General features: G+C 49.1%; 1 protein-coding gene across 1 annotated transcript in view; it reads left to right on the plus strand.

The window, feature by feature from the left end:
- Nucleotides 1-976: 976 nt before the first annotated feature.
- GTSE1 (G2 and S-phase expressed 1) overlaps nt 977-21,508 on the plus strand; it is a 30,452-nt gene continuing 9,920 nt past the window's right edge. The window contains exons 1-6 of the mRNA XM_012449455.3: nt 977-1,329; nt 9,743-9,800; nt 9,912-10,536; nt 13,526-13,690; nt 14,471-14,594; nt 16,980-17,360. Of these exons, the coding sequence (XP_012304878.1) occupies nt 1,251-1,329; nt 9,743-9,800; nt 9,912-10,536; nt 13,526-13,690; nt 14,471-14,594; nt 16,980-17,360 (1,432 nt within the window). The 5' untranslated portion in view covers nt 977-1,250. The remainder of the gene's footprint in view (nt 1,330-9,742; nt 9,801-9,911; nt 10,537-13,525; nt 13,691-14,470; nt 14,595-16,979; nt 17,361-21,508) is intronic.

The raw sequence follows: 21,508 nt of genomic DNA on the forward strand, positions 1-21,508 counted from the left end.
CGCGAGGTCAGTCTCAAGTTGCCGCCCACTGACCCGTCTGCCAGTCCTGTCCTTGCGTCTCTATGGCTCAGGTCAGGGATGTCCTATCTGCATCCCACCCCTCCCCAGCATATGCACTCCCCAAGGCAGGGTCCATCACCGGAGGCCTCTCTCCAACGCAGCTCCCCAGCTGGCCTGTAAAGCCCAGGACAGGCTCTCGCCCCGCCCTCTGCCGTCCTCAGGCCTTGGTGGTTGGGGAAGCCTGCGAAGGGCAACGGTTCTCCTCCGACCGCACAGGCTGTGCAGCTCCGGCCATGAGTCTCCTTCTGGTCCCTGAGTTACCCGGCGCTACCGTACGCGCCTCCGGGCAGGGACCGCGCCTTTTCACTACTGTGTTACTAAAAGCTGGTGAGCGCGGCTTCGCAGAAGATGGTTGGGCCTACTTGGTTTAGTCTTCCCATCGACACCCTTAAGTGGCAGTTTTAACTTTCGCCCTACACACGAAGAGCTGCCGTACGTTGTTCCGGCTGATGCAGACTGCGAAGAGACGCGGCCTGGGTCTGCGCACTTCCGGGCGAGAGCGCCCCCCCCGCCCCCCGCCCCCCGCCCCCCGCCCCCACCGCGCCGTGCGGAGCCAATCGCTGCGTTGAAGCAGTTCGCATGCGTGCGCGGGGGAGGGGCGCTTCTTCCCGGCGTCCTGACTACAATCCCCAGGATGCACCGGGCCCACCGCCTCACGGAGCCCTTTTCAAACCCGCCAATCGGCAGCTCGTGTCGCCCGGCGCCGCGTTTAAATCCGTACCGGAGGCGCGTCCTGCGTCGTCGCGGCTCTAGGTAAGGGGGTCAGGGGTGGGGGCGAAGAGTGTTGGTTGGGCCAAGTGCGGCGCGGTGCAAACGTTCTCGGGACTGGGAGGGGCCGTGTGCCACCAGGAGCCGGGCCTGGGCTCGAGCCGCGGTCACCGGGGCCCCTCGCGCCACGGTCTGGGTTGCAGGGAGGTCCAGGACACTCTGGCCCAGGAGCCGAGAATTCCGTTATTTCGTCCGACAGCGCTCGGGCTGACTCCCGGCCTGGCGGCACTCGGCCCCTGGGGTCCCCTGGGATGCGATCATTTCAGAGCGACCCCGCGCCACCTCTCCTGGACCTGGCCGCGACCTTCAGTTCTCTCTGCCCCTGTGAGCCGAAGGCTGAAGGAACCAGGAGCCCTGGGCCCTGACACGCACTCACTTTCTGGTCCCCTTTCACCCTGCAGTGACTTCTGACAGCTCTCTCTATGGAAGGAGGCGGCGGCCGCGATGAGCCTTCAACCTGCCGGGCAGGGGACGCGAACATGGATGACCCTAAGAAGGAAGGCAAGTCCTTGCTGCTGCGGCGTTGTTGTTTAGGACGTTCAGTAGAGATGGAGGTTGATTTAATGTTGCCTTGAGAAATTATTTCTTTCTCAAATGTTCGTCTTGTATTCTGCACCTGTGAAACACATGACATCTGTCTGTATTTTCTGGTTTTCTTTCACCTCCTCCCAATTCTAAGTTTCATCACAGCCAGGATTCTCATCAGTTTTATTTAGCACAGTGCCCCCATGCCCTGAACAGTACCTGACACTTTGTGGGTGCTCAAACGTTTGTTGAATTGAATTCGATGTTTCCTTTTTTGTTTGTCGCTGGTTTCTGTTTGCTAAGACTTTTTTAGGATCTTTGAGACCTTGTTAATGAGTGAGTCTGGCCCAAAACTTTCCTTTCTTCTTGTGTCCTTGTCTGGTTTGGGTATCAAGGTGAGGGTACAGCTTCACAAAATGAGTTACAGGCCACACACCCTCTTTTTCTCTCAAAGCGTGTTTTGTGGTTTGTTGGTTTTTGTTTTTTCAGATGGCATTTCGATGTTTTTACCTAGGCTGGAGTGCAATGGCTCCATCTCAGCTCACCACAACCTCTGCCTCCCTGGTTCAAGCGATTCTCCTGCCTCAGCCTCCCGAGTAGCTGGGATTATAGGCATGCACAACCATGCCTGGTTAATTTTGTATTTTTAATAGAGACGGGGTTTCTCCATGTTGGTCGGGCTGGTCTCAGACTCCTGACCTCAGGTTATCTGCCCACCTCTGCCTCCCAAAGTGCTGGGATCACAGCATGAGCCACCACGCCCTGCTGTTTTTTTTGTTTGTTTGTTTTGTTTTTTGGTGGAATCCCACTCTGTCACCCTGGCTGGAGGGCAGTAGTGAGATCTCAACACTGCAATCTCTGCCTCCTAAGCTGAAGGGATTCTCGTACCTCAGCCTCCTGAGTAGCTGGGATTACAGGTGCCCACCACCACACCCAGCTAATTTTTGTATTTTTAACAGAGATAGGGTTTTTTTTTTTTTTGAGACCGAGTTTCGCTCTTGTTACCCAGGCTGGAGTGCAAAGGCATGATCTCGGCTTACTGCAACCTCCGCCTCCTGGGTTTAGGCAATTCTCCTGCCTCAGCCTCCTGAGTAGCTAGGATTACAGGCACGCACCACCATGCCCAGCTAATTTTTTGTATTACTTTAGTAGAGACGGGGTTTCACCATGTTGACCAGGATGGTCTCGATCTCTTGACCTTGTGATCCACCTGCCTCGGCCTCCCAAAGTGCTGGGATTACAGGCGTGAGCCACCGCGCCCGGCCAGAGATAGGGTTTTGCCATGTTGCCCAGGCTGGTCTCAAACTCCTGAGCTCAGGCAATCCACCCTCCTTGGCCTCCAAAAGTGCTAGGATTATAGGTGTGAGAACCTCCTGCATTCGTGCAATCACCAGCTACTGTCATGTCCACCTTCAGAATATATCCTGATCTGTCTGCAGACTCTCCATCTCCATCCGCATGCTCCTCTCTGGGTCTCAGCCACGCTGTCTCAACCTGCACTTGTATATGATTCACTTTGGCTAATATGTGCATTTGTAATGTCAGGGGATATTACCTGCTTCTTTTTGGATACACCCTCTACATAGTAATATCACCTTTTAAAAACACAAGTTAGATTATAAAGCTCGTTTCTTAAAGCCCTGTCACAGTTTCCTATCCCACTTTGGAGAAAATGAAAGCTCCTTGCCGTGGCTTGCAAACCTCTGTGGTCTGGCCCAGCTTTGTGTTTTCACCTCTTCCAGCCACTCTGACTGCTGACAGTTCCTCACACACACGCTTTGGTATTTTCTCAGAGAGTTCCCACCTCCACATAGCTCTCACCGCACTGCCTCTGGGGCACCCTCCAGGGCAGGCTGCACATACCCCAAGTCTGCCTGGCACCTAGTGGAGGATATGGTCTGTGGCGAGTGCTCATGTGTTTGCAGGATGAGCAAGTCAGCCAGCCCCCGGCCTCTCGGAGCCAGTCACAGAACCTGGAGTAGAAGACTGCTTCCCTGAGTTCTGATCCTGGATTCTTTTCCCACACAAGACAGTTGGAAGTTTCTGAAATTGACTTCCTAATTCAGAGGTGTAAAAAGTGAAACGTCTCCCTCTCATCTATATCTCTTAGTCACCTAGTTGCCCCCTCCGAGGGCCATTGATGTCATCAGTCTCTTGGGTGTCCTTCCAGGCATAATTTGTACAAGTACAGGCCAACACACACAGAGTACTGCTTCCCCTTCCATACAGCGTGGAGATCCCTGTCCTGTATCTTGTTTCTCATGCTTAATTTATCCTGATGAGTATTGTGTATCAACACTTGATGAGCATTACTATTTTTTGGACCTGTATAGGGTTCCAGCCTGGGGATGTTGCTGTAATTCATTTCATCTGCTGTGGGCGAGCATTTAGTTTGTGCCTAGTGTCTTGCTGTTACCAGTGATGCTGCAGTAAATGACTGTAGACATGATATAACTGCACAACACATCGCTTTACACACCTGTGAGTGTCTGTAGGATAGACTCGCAGAAGTAGACTTGCTGGGTTGAAGACTGTGTTCTTTGCATGGTACTGCCAGGCCCTCTAGAGAGCGGTGATAATTGACACCTTCCCAGCAGTGTAGGAATTGTCTCTTTCCCCAGAACTTTGCCTGTAGTTCATAAATCTTTGAGTTTGGCCAGTTATATCGGTGGAAAGTGGAATCTCAGAGTAAGTTTATTTTAAATTATTCTTATTTATTTACTTATTGTGAGACAGTTTTGCTCGTCACCCAGGCTGGAGTGCAATGGTGCGATCTTGGCTCACCTCCACCTCCCAGGTTCAAGCAATTCTCCGGCCTCAGACTCCCAAGTAGCTGGGATTACAGGCGCCTGCCACCACGCCTGGCTAATTTTTTGTTTTTTTAGTAAAGATGAGGTTTCACCATGTTGGTCAGGCTGGTCTTGAACTCCTGACCTCAGGTGATCCACCCACCTTGACCTCCCAAAGTGCTGGAATTACAGGCATGAGCCACCACACCCAGCATTATTACTCTTACTTTTTAGTGAGGCTGAATTTCTTGCCTCACTAAAAAATTTAAGAATGTTTTGTTTTATTTTCTGTAAACTTTATCTGTTCTTAATCCTTTTTCTATCTTTGCTAGATTGTTAGGTTTTTTTTTTTTTTAGTTTGTTGTAGATGTACTTCATAAATTAGCCCTTTATGAAATGAGTTGCAAATATCCTTTTCCCCATTTCTTATTTAACTTTTTGTGATTTTTTCCACACAGCGCTGTTACAAATTTTAATGTTTGAAGACCAATCTTTTATTTTTTATTTATTTTTTGAGACTGGTTCTCGCTCTGTTGCCCAGGCCTGAGTGCAGTGACAAGATTGTGGCTCACTGCAGCCTCAACCTCCCAGGCTCATGGGATCCTCCCTCCTAAACCTCCTTAGTAGCTGAGACTACCACATCCAACTAATTTTTGTATTTTTTGTAGAGATGAGGTCTCCCTATGTTGCCTAGGCTGGTCTCAAACACCTGGGCTCAAGCGATCCGCCCACCTTGGCCTCCCAAAGTGCTGGGATTACAGATGTGAGCCACTGCGCCTGGCCTATCAATCTTTGGTAGCTTCCAGTTTAGTGTCATACTTAGAACTCCACACTCCCAAGTTATTAAACTTTCCTCATAGCTGCTTCTTGTTTGTTTAGGGTTTTGTTTTTGATTTATTTGGAATTTGGCCTGGTGTGGTGTGAAGCATGGAACAAACTTAATTGGTTTTTTTCCATATGATGATGTAGTTTATTTCAGTACCATTTTTTCACTTTTTCTCTTTATTTGGTACGTTACTTTTATGATATACCAAGTCTTCTTTATATGCATTTTGCATATTTCTTGTTAGATTTGTTTATCGTTATTTTGCATCTTGCGTTGCTGCTAGAAATGAACTCTTTTCTTCCATGATATCTCCTCTCTGTTCTTTGTACATATGAAAGCTGTTGACTGCTCTGTAATGATTTTGTCCCTAGCCATGTTCTTTTATCCTTTTACGACTTAATAGTTTTCAGTTGGTTGTCACGATTTGTTTCTTGTGTCTATAATCATGGCATCTGTGCACTGTGATAATTTTACCTTCACGTTCCTTCCTTTGTCTGATTCTGTTGGTTAGTGTGTCTAGAACAGTGTTAAGAATTGTGCGTGGAAATGTCATTGCCACATGCCTGGCTTTAATGGAATTGCTTCTGTGGTTTTTCATTAAGTCTGATACTGGGTTATGTGTTAATTTCCATGTAAATGGTAGTCATCGGTGCTGTTCATGAGTATTTCTATGTGTTTGTCTTCTGGGCATATAATATAATTGTGCTCCCTCTTCATTTGAAGTTAGGTGACTCACTTGGCTGGTGAAACGGGAATGTGGTCATGTGTGTCATTTCTGGGTGGAAATCTTTAAAAACCACTGTGGAATTTGTTCTTTTCCTTCCTGCCATGGAGACCAGCGGTGCTTCTGATGGTGGGGACTCCATCAGCTGGGGTTCTTGGAGTGAGGTGGCCAGGGAGCAGGGCCCCAGCCTACCCCACTGCAGACATATAGTTTGAGTGAGAGATATGGCTTTGTGAGGTTTTTTTTGTTTTGTTTTGAGTCAGTGTCTCACTCTATTGCCCAGGCTTGAGTGCAGTGGCTTGATCATAGCTCACGGCAGCCTTGAACTCCTGGGCTCAGCATTCTGAGTAGCTGGGACTACAGGTATATGCCACCATACCCCGCTAATTTTTTTTTCTTTTTGTAGAGGCAGGGCCTCGCTATGTTGCCAGGGGCTGGTCTTGAACTCCTGGCCTCAAGTGATCCTCCTTGGCCTCCCAAAATGCTGGGATTACAGGCATGAGCCACCATAACCAGCCTACCTTTGTTGTTTTAAGCCACTTAAGCTTTAAAGGTCGTTACTTCAGCATGTTAGCCTGTCCTAACTGATCAGATCAATTTGTTCCTGTCTTTAGAAGGAATACATCTGATGTTACCCCATGGAACCTAATGTTGGCTTTGGGTTGAGATGGGTATTTCCTTACATGATGTAATATATCTATTGCTTTTTATTAAGAGCCTCTAAAATCAAGAATGTATGTTGTATTTTATCATATGACTGTTCAACATATGTGGAGACAATCGTGGTTTTCTCTTTAGCTCTAGTAATAAAATGATTATGTGAGTAGATTGTATGAAATGAAACCATCTGACAGTCCTGAAATGAGGTGAGCTTGGTCATATTATATTATTATTATCACTTTAATGTGTTGTAGGATTCTTTTTGCTGGTATTTTTGTTAAAGATTTTTGTGTTAGGGCAGGTGTGGTAGCTCATGCCTGTAATCCCAGTACTTTGGGAGGCCAAGGTAGGAGGAACGATTGACACCAGCCAGGGCAACATGAGGAGACCCCGTCTCTACAAAAAATACAAGTATTAGGTGGGCATGGTGGTGCGTGCCTGTAGTCCCAGCTACTTGGGAGACTAAGTCAGGAGGATCCCTTGAGTCCAGCAGCTCGAGGCTGCAGTGAGCTATGATTGCGCCACTGTACTCCAGCCTGGATGAGAGAGCAAGACCCAGCCTCAAAAAGAAAAAGATTATGATGCCGATACAAGTAAGGCTGGTCTTTACTTTCTTAACTCATCACTTTATAGGCTTTTGGTAACATGCTTGCCTCATGGAACTAAGTTAGAAAGTTTATTTTTTTCTATCCTCTGGAGTGATGTAAATAGTATTAAAATTATTTGTTCTTTAATGTTTTGATACAATTATCCTATGAAACTACTTGGGACTTGTGCTTTTTCGAAGAGGATAACTTTAATAAATTTCTCCAGTTATTTTATGATTATTGAGGTATTAAGATTTCCCTCTCTTCTGGAGTCAGTTTTATAAATAAATGCATTTAATAATTTAAATAAATAAATGGGGGCTGGGCACCGTGGCTCATGTCTGTAATCCCAGCACTTTGGGAGGCCAAGGTGGGCAGATGGACTTGAGGTCAGGAGTTCAAGACCAGCGTGCCCAACATGGCAAAACCCCGTATCTACTAAAAATACAAAAATTAGCTGGGTGTGGTGGCAGGCGCCTGTAATCCCAGCTACTCGGAGGCTGAGGCATGAGAATCACTTGAACCCAGGAGGCAGAGGTTGCAGTGAGCTGAAATCATGCCACTACTCCAGCCTTGGTGACAGAGTGGGACTCTTTCTCAAAAAATAAAAAGAATAAATGAAATTATATTTTCCTAGAAAATTATCCCCTCCAGCCAAGTTCTTGGGTCTGTGTACATGAAGCTGACAGATGTGCTTGTGGATCTTTTCGTTCCCTTTGTGGTTATTTCTCTTTTCTTTCTCTTGTGCATTTGTTCTTTCTAACTTCTTCTTGATTAGGTAATTAAGACCAAATTAGGATATTAGTATATTTTCAAATTTTATAATTTTTGAGAAGCATGCTGTGTTGCTTTTGTTTTTTTGAGACAGAGTCTCACTCTCTCGCCCAGGCTGGAGTGCAGTGGCTCGATCTTGGCTCACTGCAACCTCTGTCTTCTGGCTTCAAGTGATTCTCGTGCCTCAGCCTCCCCAGTAGCTGGGATAACATGCGCCCACCACCATGCCTGGCTAATTTATTTATTTTTAGTTGAGTCGGGATTTTGTTATGTTGGCCAGGCTGGTCTCAAACTCCTGACCTCAAGTGATCTGCCCGCCTCAGCCTCCCAAAGTGCTGGGATTATAGACGTGAGCCACTGCACCCAGCCTACATTGTTTATTAAGATGAAAACATTTGTGAGAGAGCTTTATAAGCTTTATGGTACTGAGTAAATACTGTATTTCAGTGAATTTTGATAAATATTTGCTAAGTGTCCAGACCCTTAGCTAGACATTTGGGATTTTGGGTTAGTGTTAGACACTGTCATCTTAGAGGAGCTTATAGTCTAGTTGGGGCCATAGAAGGGTCAAGAGGCACTCACAGAGGCTAGTACAGTGGTAAAAGTAAGGTCCAGGCATTGTGAGAGCCTTGAGGGGAGGTGGAGGAGGGAGCAGGTGCCCCTGCAGAGGGACTTACTCACCTGGAGTCTGTGATCTGTTTTAGAGGAACCTGGGCAGACAGGGCCATGCCAGGTGTGATAGAATTATGGATGGGGTGGGGTACAGAGTACATTTTATCTGAGGGTTCAGTCAGGAAGGACTCTAAGAAGCAATGGTGGTCAACAAATTCTTATTGAGCCCCTACTGTGCGTTTGAATAATAATACCTTTGCTGTTGAATGATTAAGAGGTGTTTGGTAGCTTGTAAGAAGGGAATTTAATTCTAGGGGATCTGAGGTGGGTGGTCTTTTGAAAATGTTCTATACCTGGAAAATGACTTCTCTTCTTGAAAAGATGGTTGAATGAATCAGGGAATACATTTTAGATTATATCTCAAAAGTGAGGACCTGGCTGGGCACAGTGGCTCATGCCTGTAATCCCAGCACTTTGGGAGGCCAAGGCGGGCAGATCACCTGAGGTTGGGAATTTGAGACCAGCCTAACCAACGTGGAGAAACCCCGTGACTACTAAACATACAAAATTAGTTGGGCATGGTGGCGCATGCCTGTAATCCCAGCTACTCTCAAGGCTGAGGCAGAAGAATTGCTTGAATCTGGGAGGCAGAGTTTGTGGTGAGCCAAGATTGCGCCATTGCACTCCAGCCTGGGCAACAAGAGCAAAATTCTGTCTCAAAAAAAAAAAAAGCAAGGACCTGGCTGGGCACAGTGGCTCATGTCTGTAATCCCAGCACTTTGGGAGACCAAGGTGGGTGGATCACGAGATCAGTAGTTTGAGACCAGCTTGACCCACATAGTGAAACCCCGTCTCTACTAAAAATACAAAAATCAGCCAGGCATGGTCCCAGCTACTCGGGAGGCTGAGGCAGGAGAATCACTTGAACCCGGGAGGTGGAGGTTATGGTGAGCCAAGATGGTGCCACCTCACTCCAGCCTGGGTAAGAGAGCAAGACTCTGTCTCAAAAAAAAAAGTAAGAACCTAAGCTTTTGGGTGGCTTTGTGAACATAGAATGGCTGATGCAGTTTCTAAAAAGGAAACTGGCCAGGTGTGGTGGCTCACGCCTGTAACCCCAACACTTTGGGGGGCCATGCCAGGAGGACCACTTGAGGCCAGGAGTTCAAGAACAGCCTGGCCAACATAGTGAGAGTTCATTACTAGAAAATATTTAAAAATTTTTTTAAAAGAAAAAAGGGAAAAAATATAACTCAGTGCCCCCTATGAAAATATAACTAAATTAGTATAATGACGGGATACACTTTGAGGGGGGTGAAATTTCACAGTATTTTTATTTAATTCCAAGCTATAGAAACTGGTAATATTTTTCTCTTTAGTAGCCGTAGCACTAAAATAACACTGGATTTTTTTCCCCTAGACATTCTTCTTTTGGCCGATGAAAAATTCGACTTCGATCTTTCATTGTCTTCTTCAAGGTAAACAAATGAGTTTTATTCCCTTGCCTTGGGCATAACCACATTCAGTAAAGTCTTTCCTTTAAATGCCAGTATTATGGGTCATTAATGATTCTTTTTTAAAAAAAATAGTGCAAATGAAGATGATGAAGTGTTCTTTGGACCCGTTGGACATAAAGAAAGATGCATTGCTGCCAGCTTGGAATTAAATAATCCAGCTACCAACCAGCCTCCTTTGCCCGCATCTGAGAGTCCCTTCGCCTGGAGCCCTCTGGCTGGGGAGAAGTTCGTGGAAGTGTACAAAGAAGCTCACTTACTGGCTTTACAGATAGAGAGCAGCAACCGGAACCAGGCAGCCCAAGCTGCCAAGCCCGAAGACCCTCGGAGCCAGGGCGTGGAAAGATTCATACAGGAGTCAAAATTAAAAATAAACCTCTTTGAGAAAGACAAGGATATGAAGAAAAGCCCCACGTCTCTTAAAAGGGAGACGTACTACCTGTCAGACAGCCCCTTGCTGGGCCCTCCTGCAGGCGAGCGCCAGCTCTTGGCCTCCTCCCTGGCCCTGCCCAGCGCTCCTGCCCAGGCCACCCTCTCCCGGGCGCTGGGGCCTCCGCACTCTGCTCATGCCTTGCCCAGGGAATCAAGCGCTGCTCATGCTCCGAGTCAGGCAGCGACTCAGAGGAAGCCTGGCAGCAAATTGCTGCTGCCTCGAGCGGCGTCTGTTAGAGGAAGAGGCATCCCCAGAGCCAGAGAGAAGGTAGACAAAAGCCTGCAGCAGAGTGCCTGCCTGGGAGCCGCCACTCCTTGCTTCTCAGCCCTCCTGGTTTCTGCCCTGTCACGGAGGCACCTGGGGAAACCCCGGAGGTGGTGAGGCTCTGAGGCCTCCAAAGCACAGGAATGTGCAGTCCAGGAAAAGCGGCTGCTGACAGGGAGCTGATTTGGGGGTGGCTTGGGTAGGGTTGGGGTGACTTAATACTTCCTGCTCAATTCTGTTTGAAGTTGGTCCTTTTGTTTTGTTACAATTCTGGATATACCACACAGTAGGGATTTCATTTGCTTTAACAAGCAGCCTCTTCCAAAAACTCTCTGCGATAGCGGCTAGTCAGCCTCCTCGACTGTGGCTCAGCTTACTTTGCATTCTTCCTGGGCATTAAGTGCTGGGAGCTGTCCTGGGAGGGGGCAGTTGACAGGGGTGACTTTGGGTGCAGTCAACCAACTCTGGGAAACCGAGGGTCCTGGATGTCTGGGGGAAAGGTGATGTGAGCGCAGGGCTTGCTGCCAGAGCCACCCTATCTGGCTTTTGCTCAGGAGAAGGAGGCTACTCCTCCTGTGGGAGAGGCAGCAGAGAGGAGGACTGGGCAGTTAGGAGCCCAGGGGCCCACCCTGTTTCCAGCTCTGCCCCCTCACCTGGGCAGCACGAACAGAGGAGTGACCCTGTGTGGGGCTGTTAGGAGGTACAGGCAAATGCAGAATGCTCAGCAAGGGCCCAGAAATTCCTTTACCCCCACCCGGCTGAGCTCCTAAGCCACGTGACTCCCTGTGGTGAGAGCCAAGAATTGCAGCCAGCCGAGGTGCAGCTGCCCCACACTGCCCTTGACAAGGAGGTGTGTGCAGCACTGCCACCCCAAATAGCTGGGGCCTGTCCCTTGGTCCTGCAAACTCCTTTTTTTTGGAGCCCCTTTGGGTTGTGAATTCCTACCACGATGTTTCTAGAATGAGAGTGGGATGGGTCTTGCTGTGTGGGGCATGGGTGGACTCAGGACGGGATTGTACATGTAGCATGCGTGGACTCGGGGTGGAGAGGTGGTGTGATCTGGGCTGCTCCAGGGCCATCGAAGCATCTCCTTTGATCTCCTGGTCCTAGGTGGTGAACCGGGGTCCAGAGAGCTTGTTCGCAGTGGGTGAGGTGCTGTCCGCACAGCTGAGATGCAGTCCGACACGTGTGGGGCGCCCCGCCACTTCCTGCTTGTTTCCCTGGGAGAAATCATTGGCTTCTAGAGTGGCCCATGGCACATGCTCACTCCTGTAAGGAGTCATCAGTGGGTGGGCCACTTGATGATAATGCCTGTTTAAAAGGGTCTTTCAAAGACAACTGCTAGGATGGCTAAAAGAAAAAGAAAACGGCAAGTGTTATTTTGAGGATGAGGATGTGGAGGATGAGAAGGTTGAGGATACGGGGAAGTCAGACACCTCACGCACTGCTGGTAGGATTGTGAAATGGTGCAGCTGTTGTGGGAAACAGTTTGGCAGCTCCTCAAAAAATTAAATGTAGAGGTGCCATGGGACTTAGCAGTTCCACTCCTTGTTACATACTTGAGAGAACTGAAACTATATCCACAGAAAAAGCCACATGCAGATGTTCAAAGCAGCATTATTTATAATAGCCAAAAAGTAGGACCAACCCCGGCATCTAGCAAATGATGAACAGGTAAAGAAAATGGGGTCTAACCAGACAATGGTTTATTTTTGGCAATAAAAAGAAATGCTGCTGGGCATGGTGGCTCACACTTGTAATCACAGCACTTTGGGAGTCCAAAGCGGGTGAATCACCTGAGGTCAGGAGTTTGTTACCAGCCTGGCCAACATGGCGAAACCCCGTCTCTACTAAAAAATACAAAAATTAGCCAGGCATAGTGGCATGTGCCTGTAATCCCGCTACTCAGGAGGCTAAGGCAGGAGAATCGCTTGAACCTGGGAGGCAGAGGTTGCAGTGAGCCAAGATGGTGCCACTGCACTCCAGCCTGGGTGACAGAGTGAGACTCAGTCACAAAAAGAAAAGAAGAAACACAGTACTGATACATGTGTCACATGACGACCCTTGCAATCATTTTGCTCAGTGAAAGGGGCCGTAACAAAAGGTCCCATGTCGTATGGTTCCATTTATATGAAATGACCATGACAGGCAAATGATAGAGGTGTGGTGGAGTGCTTCCCTAGGTAGGACTGGGGAGGATGAGGGACTAGGGAGTAACTGCTAATGGGTGCAGGTTTCTTTTAGGGATACAAATGTGTTTTAAAATTAGCTTGTGCTGGTTGTACAACATAACAGATCTGAAAACTACTGGAGTGTACTGTCTAAAACAGCAAATTTTACGTTGTAAGAAGTATCTCAATTTTTAAAAATACTGTAAAGGGAAAAAGTTACTGCTGTGTGTTTACCACTCTGAGCTTCTATTGCTGTTACCTTACTGACTCTCCTGTTATAAGGGGGCTGTTTGTATAAGCATGGATTAATTCCATGAATGCCCTTGTCCCTAAACATGTCAGGAATGTATTCTTTGATTCTGCTGGCCAAAGAAAATGGCTTTCAGTCAGTACTAGACCAAGAAGATTTATTGCAGTTGAGCAGCTTCTGTGGTAGAGATGACCATTTAATGATGCGTCCTTTCTGTACAGCATTTTAAAATTTGCGTAACTAGACCAGCTTCCTCATTATCATTTTGAAATAAGGCTCCTGACTGGGGAACAGCTTTAGAGGACTTCTCTCCTATTCATGATCTGTCTTGGTATCATTTGACGCTGTTTTTAATGAGGAAGCAAAATCTATGATCACTTTTGTCCATAGTGATTTGGTGGAGGATGTGAACTGCTTGCTGTGTTCCCTTCAATCTGGCTGATGAATGGAGGAACGTGTGTAGCATTTGGGAAGATAGATGGTGCCTGGGCTTGCTCTAAATTGAAGGCTTAGTATCTCTGTACGTCTTAAAGACTAGACAGTTCTCACATTTCAAATTCAAATTTTTCAGCCCAAGAAAGAGATACCAGCTAGTCCTTCCAGGACGAAAATCCCAGCTGAAAAGGAATTCCGCCGAGATGTTGTCCCTGACATACCTGCCCCGGGTGCTGTCAGTGTGCCAGCTGCCGGAAGCCACTCGGGCCAGGGCAAGCGGGCGATCCCCGTTCCAAACAAGGTGAGTCAGCCGGGGCTGCTGGGACCCAGACTTGTGGTCGCTGGGAATGAGGTGGCAGCTGTGTGTACAAGTGCTTTGGATTAAATCTTTGGATTAAAATTAGTGGCTCACACCTATAATCCCAGCATTTTGGGATGCCAGTGTGGGCAGATAACTTGAACCCAGGAGTTTGAGACCAGCCTGGGCAACATAATGAGACCCCCATCTCTACTAAAAAATAAAAATAATCATCCAGGCATGGTGGTGCGTGCCTGTGGTCCCAGCTGTTCGAGAGGTTGAGGTGGGAGGATTGCTTGAACCCAGGAGGTCAAGGCTGCAGTGGGCTGCCATCATGCCACTGCATTTCAGCCTGGGCAACAGAGTGAGAAGACCCTGTCTGAGGAAAAAAAAAAGAGAAAACTGCAGTTACTCACAGGCATGGAGAATACCAGCCACATCTATGCCACTTATTTTGTGGCATTGGTGGTCAAACTGAGCTGTGTGTAAGAGTGCTGGCAGTTCTTGTTAAAACTGCCCAGAGCTGGGCGCTGCAGCTGCTGACTCAGTGGATCTGGGTTGGGCCCCAAAGTCTGCGTTTCAGCTAGCTCCCTAACGTGCTCCTCATGCAGGGCTTTGAGGACTACACTTCGAGAAGTGCTGCTTGACTTTTTCCTTCTCTTAAGTTCAAGATGATAATTATTAGATTATTTAAAAATACTCGAAAGCCCTACTTTTGCAGATGTAAATAATAGGTAAATAATTAGTTCTTTGCTGATTGTGTTTTTTCACGTTTTGTCCCAGTTGGGGCTGAAGAAGAGCCTGTTAAAACCACCCGGCTCTACCAGCAGTCTGGCCAGGAAGTCCTCCTCAGGGCCTGTTCAGAGAGGGGCGCCCAGTGTGTGCACATCCCCAGCGGCGGGCAAAGGTAGGCAGCCAGCATCATGCTTGGACCCACATCTGGCCAGGTGAGGCCTTGAGTGCTGCTCATGCCTCGGAGACCGTTTCTACAGAACCACTTAGGCTCGGCAGGATGTGCTGTGTGTGGTGGACTGGGCTGTGGGCTGAGTCGTTGTGCCTGCCCTCAGCGCACCCTCAGCGCATGAGGAGGGCACACTCAGATGGGCGGCTTCAGTCTAAGGAGTACACATGATCAGAAAGTGTGTATGATACCCCATGCCTGAGAACACAGAAGGACGCTGGAATCAGTCTTATGTCAATGTCATCAGACACCAGTTTTGTTTGTTTGTTTTGAGACAGTTTCGCTCTTATTGCCCAGCCTGGAGTGCAGTGGTACGATCTCGGCTCAGTGCAACCTCCACCTCCTGGGTTTAAGTGATTCTCCTGCCTCAGCCTCCCAAGTAGCTGGGATTACAGGCATGTACCACCATGCCCAGCTAATTTTGTATTTTTAGTAGAGATGGGGTTTCTCCATGTTGGTCAGGCTGGTCTCCAACTCCTCACCTCAGGTGATCCACCCGCCTCGGCTTCCCAAAGTGCTGGGATTACAGGCGTGAGCCACCACGCCCGGCCTCAGACACTAGTTTTAAAACAGGACTATTCCAGATAATTTAGGATGTATGGCCCCCATAATTCCTGGGTGCCTATTTAAATCCATGCTCCCACACTTCTTTGAGGTCTGGTTGCATTTCAACCTTGCCAAGCAACGGCTGCCATCTAGTGGTAAGGGAAAGGCCTTTGCCTTTCTGCTTTTCAGCGCGAAATCCTCTTTGAGATGCATTGGCCATGTGGACTCTCAGGGTAGTTCAGGGCAGCATGGTGTGGATGGTGATCACAAAATGTAAAACGTGGGCTGGGAGCAGTGGCTCACGCCTGTAATCTCAGCACTTTGGGAGGCTGAGGCAGGTGGATCGCTTGAGCCCTGGAGTCCCTGGGCAACATGGTGAAACCCCATCCCTACTAAAAACACAAAAACTAGCCAGGCATGGTGGCAGGTGTCCCATGCAGGACACACACCTAATAACACCTAATGTGACAGGACAGAGCTCCCACTATTGACATGTGCCACGTGCCCGGGACCCTACATAGCACATCTAACGCTCACGAGAGCGTGCAAGGTAGCTGTCGTCACCTCAGTCTATAAAGATAAGGACACAAACCTCTCTTAATCACAGAATGGCAGAGTCAGGATTCCAGATCAGATAAATCTGATTCTAGAGTTCATACTTTCTTTCATTTTTGAGATGGAGTCTTACTCTGTAACCCAGGCTGGAGTGCAGTGTTGCAATCTCGGCTCACTGCATCTTCTACCTCCTAAGTTCAAGCAATTCCCCTGCCTCAGCCTCCCGAGTAGCTGGGACTACAGGCACATGCCACCACACCCAGCTAATTTTTTGTATTTTAGTAGAGATGGGGTTTCACCATGTTGGCCAGGATGGTCTCGATCTCCTGACCTCATGATCTGCCCACCTTGGTTGGCCCCCCTCCAAGGTGCTGGGATTACAGGCATGAGCCACTGTGCCTGACCTCTTTTTTTTTTTTTGAGACAGAGTCTTGCTCTGTTACCCAGACTGGAGTGCAGTGGCATGATCACAGCTTACTGCAGCCTCAATCTCCTAGTTTCAAGTGATCTTCCCACCTCTGCCTCCTGAGTAGCTAGACTACAGGCACATGCCACCACGCCTGACTAATTTTTGTGTGTTTTTGTAGAGAGGAAGGTCTCATTATGTTGGCCACGCTGGTCTTGAACTCCTGGCCTGGAGTGATCTGCCCGCCTCGGCCTCCCAAAGTGTCTGGATTACAGGCGTGAGCCACCACGCTTGGCCCTAAAGTTTTTCTTTAAGGATCCTTTACCAGATCGTCTGACTATATTGGTAGCTGAGTATTTATTACCCTAGTTTATCTGGTTTTCTATTTTAAATAGTGCTTATGGTTAATATGACCCAGCCTCCTTGTCATTTTAAAGAAATCAACCAGTAACAATTGCATCTTTTTTCCCTGTTTCCTGCCCACCTCCATGACCAGACGGGTGAGACATGTAACTAGACTGTCCCTTCCATCTGCTCAACTAGTATAGATTTCTCCTGCCAACATAATCAACGAAGATAGGAGAGCTCGAATTTATGCATGCTTATGTGCATGTTAGTAACTGCGTTGAGAATAAGTACCTTAGAATACTCAGCTAAGCTACAAGCTCTCTGGGCTGTCCTGTGTTTGATGATGTTGCCTGGTGGTCCTGTAGAATATTGTTCATGTGTCATATGTTTAAGTTAGAGATACTAAAGACAGCATAACGTGTGTGTGTGTGTTAAACAGCATAAAATAATGTGATTTTGTGTATATACCCTTCTAGCTAAATCAAGTGAATTTGCAAGTATTCCTGCAAACAGCTCCCGGCCTCTGTCAGACATCAGCAAGTCAGGCAGAATGGGACCCACTGTGCTGCGGCCGGCTCTGCCTGCAGGCCCTGTGGGGGCATCCTCTCGGCAAGCCAAGGGGGCCGACGTTTCTGAGCTGGCAGCGGAGCAGCCCACAGTGCCCCTGTCAGCATCCCTCACCCACCCCCAGACTCCAGAAGGTGGAGACAAATGGCCAAACTCCAGTTCCACCTTGTCAGAATCTTCTCAACTGAATAAAACTAGAAGTATAAGGCGGCGAGATTCCTATCTAAATTCCAAGACAAAGGTTACGCCTACTCCTGCAAATCAATTTAAAATTCCTACGTTTTCTCTAGGTGAGTAATAGATACTATTGTTTTCTTAAATAGTCTCCCTCTGTCGCCAGGCTGAAGTGCAATGGTGTGATCTCAGCTCACTGCAACCTCCGACTCCCTGGTTCAAACTATTCTCCTGCCTCAGCCTCCCGAGTAGCTGGGATTACAGGTGCACGCCACCACCCCAGCTAATTTTTATATTTTTAGTAGAGACAGCGTTTCATCATGTTGGCCAGGATGGTCTCGATCTCCTGACCTCATGATCCACCCGCCTCAGCCTCCCAAAGTGCTGGGATTATAGGCATGAGCCACCACGCCCGGCCAAGTAATAGATACATTTTAATGTGTCTTTAAAATATTGCAGAACTTCCATTTAAAATTTTAAACAATTATTGATTGCGGTGATGGTGTTTTGCTGCAGGCCCAAGTGTCCCGTGAGGCCCCTGCGCTCTGGCTGCTGTGGGATGGCAGCTTCTGGGCCCTGCAAGCTCTGCTCATTGCTCCCTGGTAGTTGCTCTTATCTTGACCTGTGGAGTCCTGCCCTGCACCCGTGCACTGCCTGGTGCTCTGCCAGAGCCTCGAGACTCCCCTTGGGTTCCTAGAGCTCATTCTGTTGGAGTGGCCCCTCCTCTAGTTTCAGGCCCTCAGATTCCAGCCTCCTCAGCCTCCTGAGCTCGAGCACTGCCTTCTCTAGTCAGTGAGGCCACTGGCCCCAGCAGGGGTCTGGCCAGGGGTGGCAGGGAGGGTGTTTGTAAAGTTTCCATGAACTACTCAATTGTGTGCAGTGCAGAAAGTTCTCAGAGCTGACTTAAGGTGAGAGGAGCGTCCTGGCCTCCTCTGTCAAGTAGATCTGCCCTCTGGGTGCTTGAGGATTTTAAGTTCTGTGCCGGCCGGTACAGGCATTCTGAGGCCTGCTGTAGGAACAAGCTGTTCTGCTAAGTGTCTTCTCTGTGCTGGAATGCTTTGGGGAACAAGGGACATCATGATAAGACAGACCTATGCTCATGGAATTTCTGTTTAATAGGAAAAGACATGAAATGTTATCAGATGAGCAGGCCTTCAGATCCTAGTATAATGCAGCAACTGAGAGAAGATGGTGTCCTGGGACTGGTGTGTTTGGAAAGGAATTTGCCTCGGGGTGGTATTGGCAAAGATGGTCAGGAGGCGACACGGGACTGGGATCTGAACCAGGAGAATGAGGGAGCGGTAGGAAAGCTTGAAGGGGGCACTCCAGGCAGAAGTGACAGCAAGTGCAGAGGGCCTGGGGCACGAAGGTGCATGACAGGCTTTGGGAGCAGCACGGGGGCTGGAGCGGTGGGAGCGCAGCTGCTGTGATCAGGATGAGATTCCGCGTAGACATGCCAGAGCTAGTCAGTACTCCTTGGTGTCAGCAACCCAGGCTTCCCCCTTCCTGTGTTGCTGTGACGAGCTTGTCATCCTTTTGGCCTAGTGTGGCTGCACTGGCTCCGGCCCTCACACCTCCCGGCAGGAAGCCTATTCAGGTGAAGAGCAAATCCCCACCTGTCAAGGACTCTCACTGCAAGTTGTCCCTGTCACTGCGTTGATGTCCTGTTGATCACCACGCCTCCCTGCACAGGATGCTAGGATATGTTGTCTTTATTCCTCACCAGCTGTAATTTCTTACTGAGAAGAAGAGGAAAGTAGCTGTTGAACAAAAACTAGCAAATGCAGTCAGTGACTGAGGGGCAGGATGAGGAGAGATGAAGACAGGGGCAGCCCAAGGCTGGCTCGCAGAGCGCCTCATGACCAGAGTGGTCCCTGGAGTAGTGTCAGTGCAGGAGGACGTTGCATGCAAGGGATTTGAGCAGTGACTTGACCTTCAGAAGATCCTTCTGCAGAGGGAAGAGCAGAGTCTCTGGGCAGGAGCAAGGTGTCAACGGCCATGTGGCCCTCGCCTCACTGTGTTGGGGAGGAGGCTAGTGCTGGGAAGGAGGCTGGGGCGTTGTGGTCTGCCTGACATTCTAGTAGCTTAGGGCCCATGTGGCAGTGTGGAGAGGGACTGGAGTGGCCCTGAGGTTCTGGTGGGAACCTGGGTGCTACTGCTCTTGTGATAGGAGGGCAGAGGGCAGAGTCAAGGCCCCACCTGGGCTGCAGTTGTAGGTTGGAGCAGGCTGTGAGCTCAGGGGAGACGCTACAGCTGGAAACGTAAGTGTAGGTTTCAACAGCAGAGAGCTGAGTTTGCAGAGACAGGAGCTGTGGGCTGGGCGCAGTGGCTCATGCCTGTAATCCCAGCACATTGGGAGGCTGAGGCAGGTGGATCACCTGAGGTCAGGAGTTTGAGACCAGCCTGGTCAACATGGTGAAACCCTGTCTCTACTAAAAATACAAAAATTAGCCGGGCGTGGTGGCAGGCGCCTGTAATCCCAGCTACTGGGGAAGTTGAGGCAAGAGAATCACTTGAGCCAGGAGGTGGAGGTTGCAATGAGCCAAGATCACGCCACTGCACTCCAGCCTGGGCGATAGAGCAAGACCGTCTCAAAAAAAGAAAAAAGAAAAGAAACAGGAGCTGTGACTGGGTGGGTTCTGAGGGCCATTCCTGCTGGCCCAGGCCATGTGGAGGCGTGTTCAGTGGTGTTCGCCTCCTTCTGCCTGAATGCCTGCAGCCAGGACGTGCGTCAGCCAGGACGTGCGTCTGCCAGGACGTGCGTCTGCCATGACTCTCCTGACTACGTTTGCACAGTTGTTGGCTGCTGTCCTGGCTGTTGGGCTGCCTGATGCCATGGGACTTCTGCTAATTGATTCTACAAAAAAATTTAGCCAGGCATGGTGCTGCGTACCTGTAGTCCCAACTACTTGGGAGGCTGAGGCAGGAGGATTGCTTCAGCCCAGGAGTTCACGGCTTTGGTGAGCTGTGATCATGCCACTGCACTCCAGCCTGGGTGACAGAGCAAGACCTTGTTTTCTGAAAGAAAGAAAAAACAAACAGGAAATGGAGGTGGGGAGAGGGTGGGAGCACATTTGGCTCAGCTGCGAGCAAGCTGCGTGCATCTCCAGTGCTGGGGTGAACACACAAGTTGGGGCAGTGGGGAGGCGTGAGGGGGAGGTTCTTAACTCCCGTAACAAACAGAGCTTTTGAAGAATGCAGAGGTAGCAATGTGGGTGTGTGATTTAGAAATGTGTGAAGGTAGACATGGTAGGAAGATGCCAGCAAGCTGGAAGTTGGAAACAGGGCTGGGTGTGGCGGGAGGCTTGTTTGTCTCATAAAACTTTAACCTTCATCGTTTTAAAAAACTGTGCATGAATCACTTTGATAGAGGTGATTTTTAAAAGAATAGGAGCAGCCAGGGAGGTGGCTCCTGACTGTAATCCCAGCACTTTGGGAGGCCAAGACAGGGTGATCACCTGAAGTCAGGGGTTCAAGACCAGCTGGCCAACATGGCGAAACCTTGTCTCAAAAATTAGCCGGGCATGGTGGTGGCATGCACCTGTAATTCCAGCTACTCAAGAGGCTGAGACAAGAGAATCGCTTGAACCCAGGAGGTGGAGGTGGCAGTTAGCCGAGATGGTGCTATTGCACTCTAGCCTGGGTGACAGAGTGAGACTCTATCTCAAAGAAAAAAACAGGAGAGAGGAACTGTAAGTACAGGCAGCTTTTTTGAGGAGATCTGGCTTTGAAGAGGGGCAGGGATGTGGGGCAGGAGCTTGGGTGTAGCGGTAGGAGGGCGGGCGTGGGCTTGTTAAGGTGAAGGGCCCAGCAGTAACTGTGGTGTTGCCAGAGAGAGGGGTGGCCTGCGGAGGGGGTAGCAGCCTGGACCCTCATCCGACCTCCTGGGAGCACCTGCAGAGAAGAAGTCTGAGCTCCAAGCCCCACCCTTCCCTCTTGGTGCTGGAGTAAGGGGCTCTGAGGGACAGCCTCTTTCCTCATGGCTTCCAGACATAGCAAGGTGTTCCAAGGGGGTCCTGCTGCCTGAGGCTTTGGAGGCCCTGGGGCACATGTGCTGATGCTCAAGTGCATACTGAGATTTTCAAGGAGCCAGTATAGTGGAAGAGGAGCCAGTACACATGGAGCCAGTGTTTGGAGGGGGTGGTGGCAGGACTGGACATCTGGGGCCTGTGTCCTCTGAGCCTGCTTTGCAGCCTGTTGTGATTATCAGATGAGAACATACACGTGGAAATGCTTTGTCAACTAAAACAGCACAAACACAGTG

The sequence above is a fragment of the Aotus nancymaae genome, unplaced genomic scaffold, assembly GCF_030222135.1.
Source record: "Aotus nancymaae isolate 86718 unplaced genomic scaffold, 86718_ANA_hifiasm-v0.15.2.pri h1tg000076l, whole genome shotgun sequence".
Classification (NCBI taxonomy): domain Eukaryota; kingdom Metazoa; phylum Chordata; class Mammalia; order Primates; family Aotidae; genus Aotus; species Aotus nancymaae.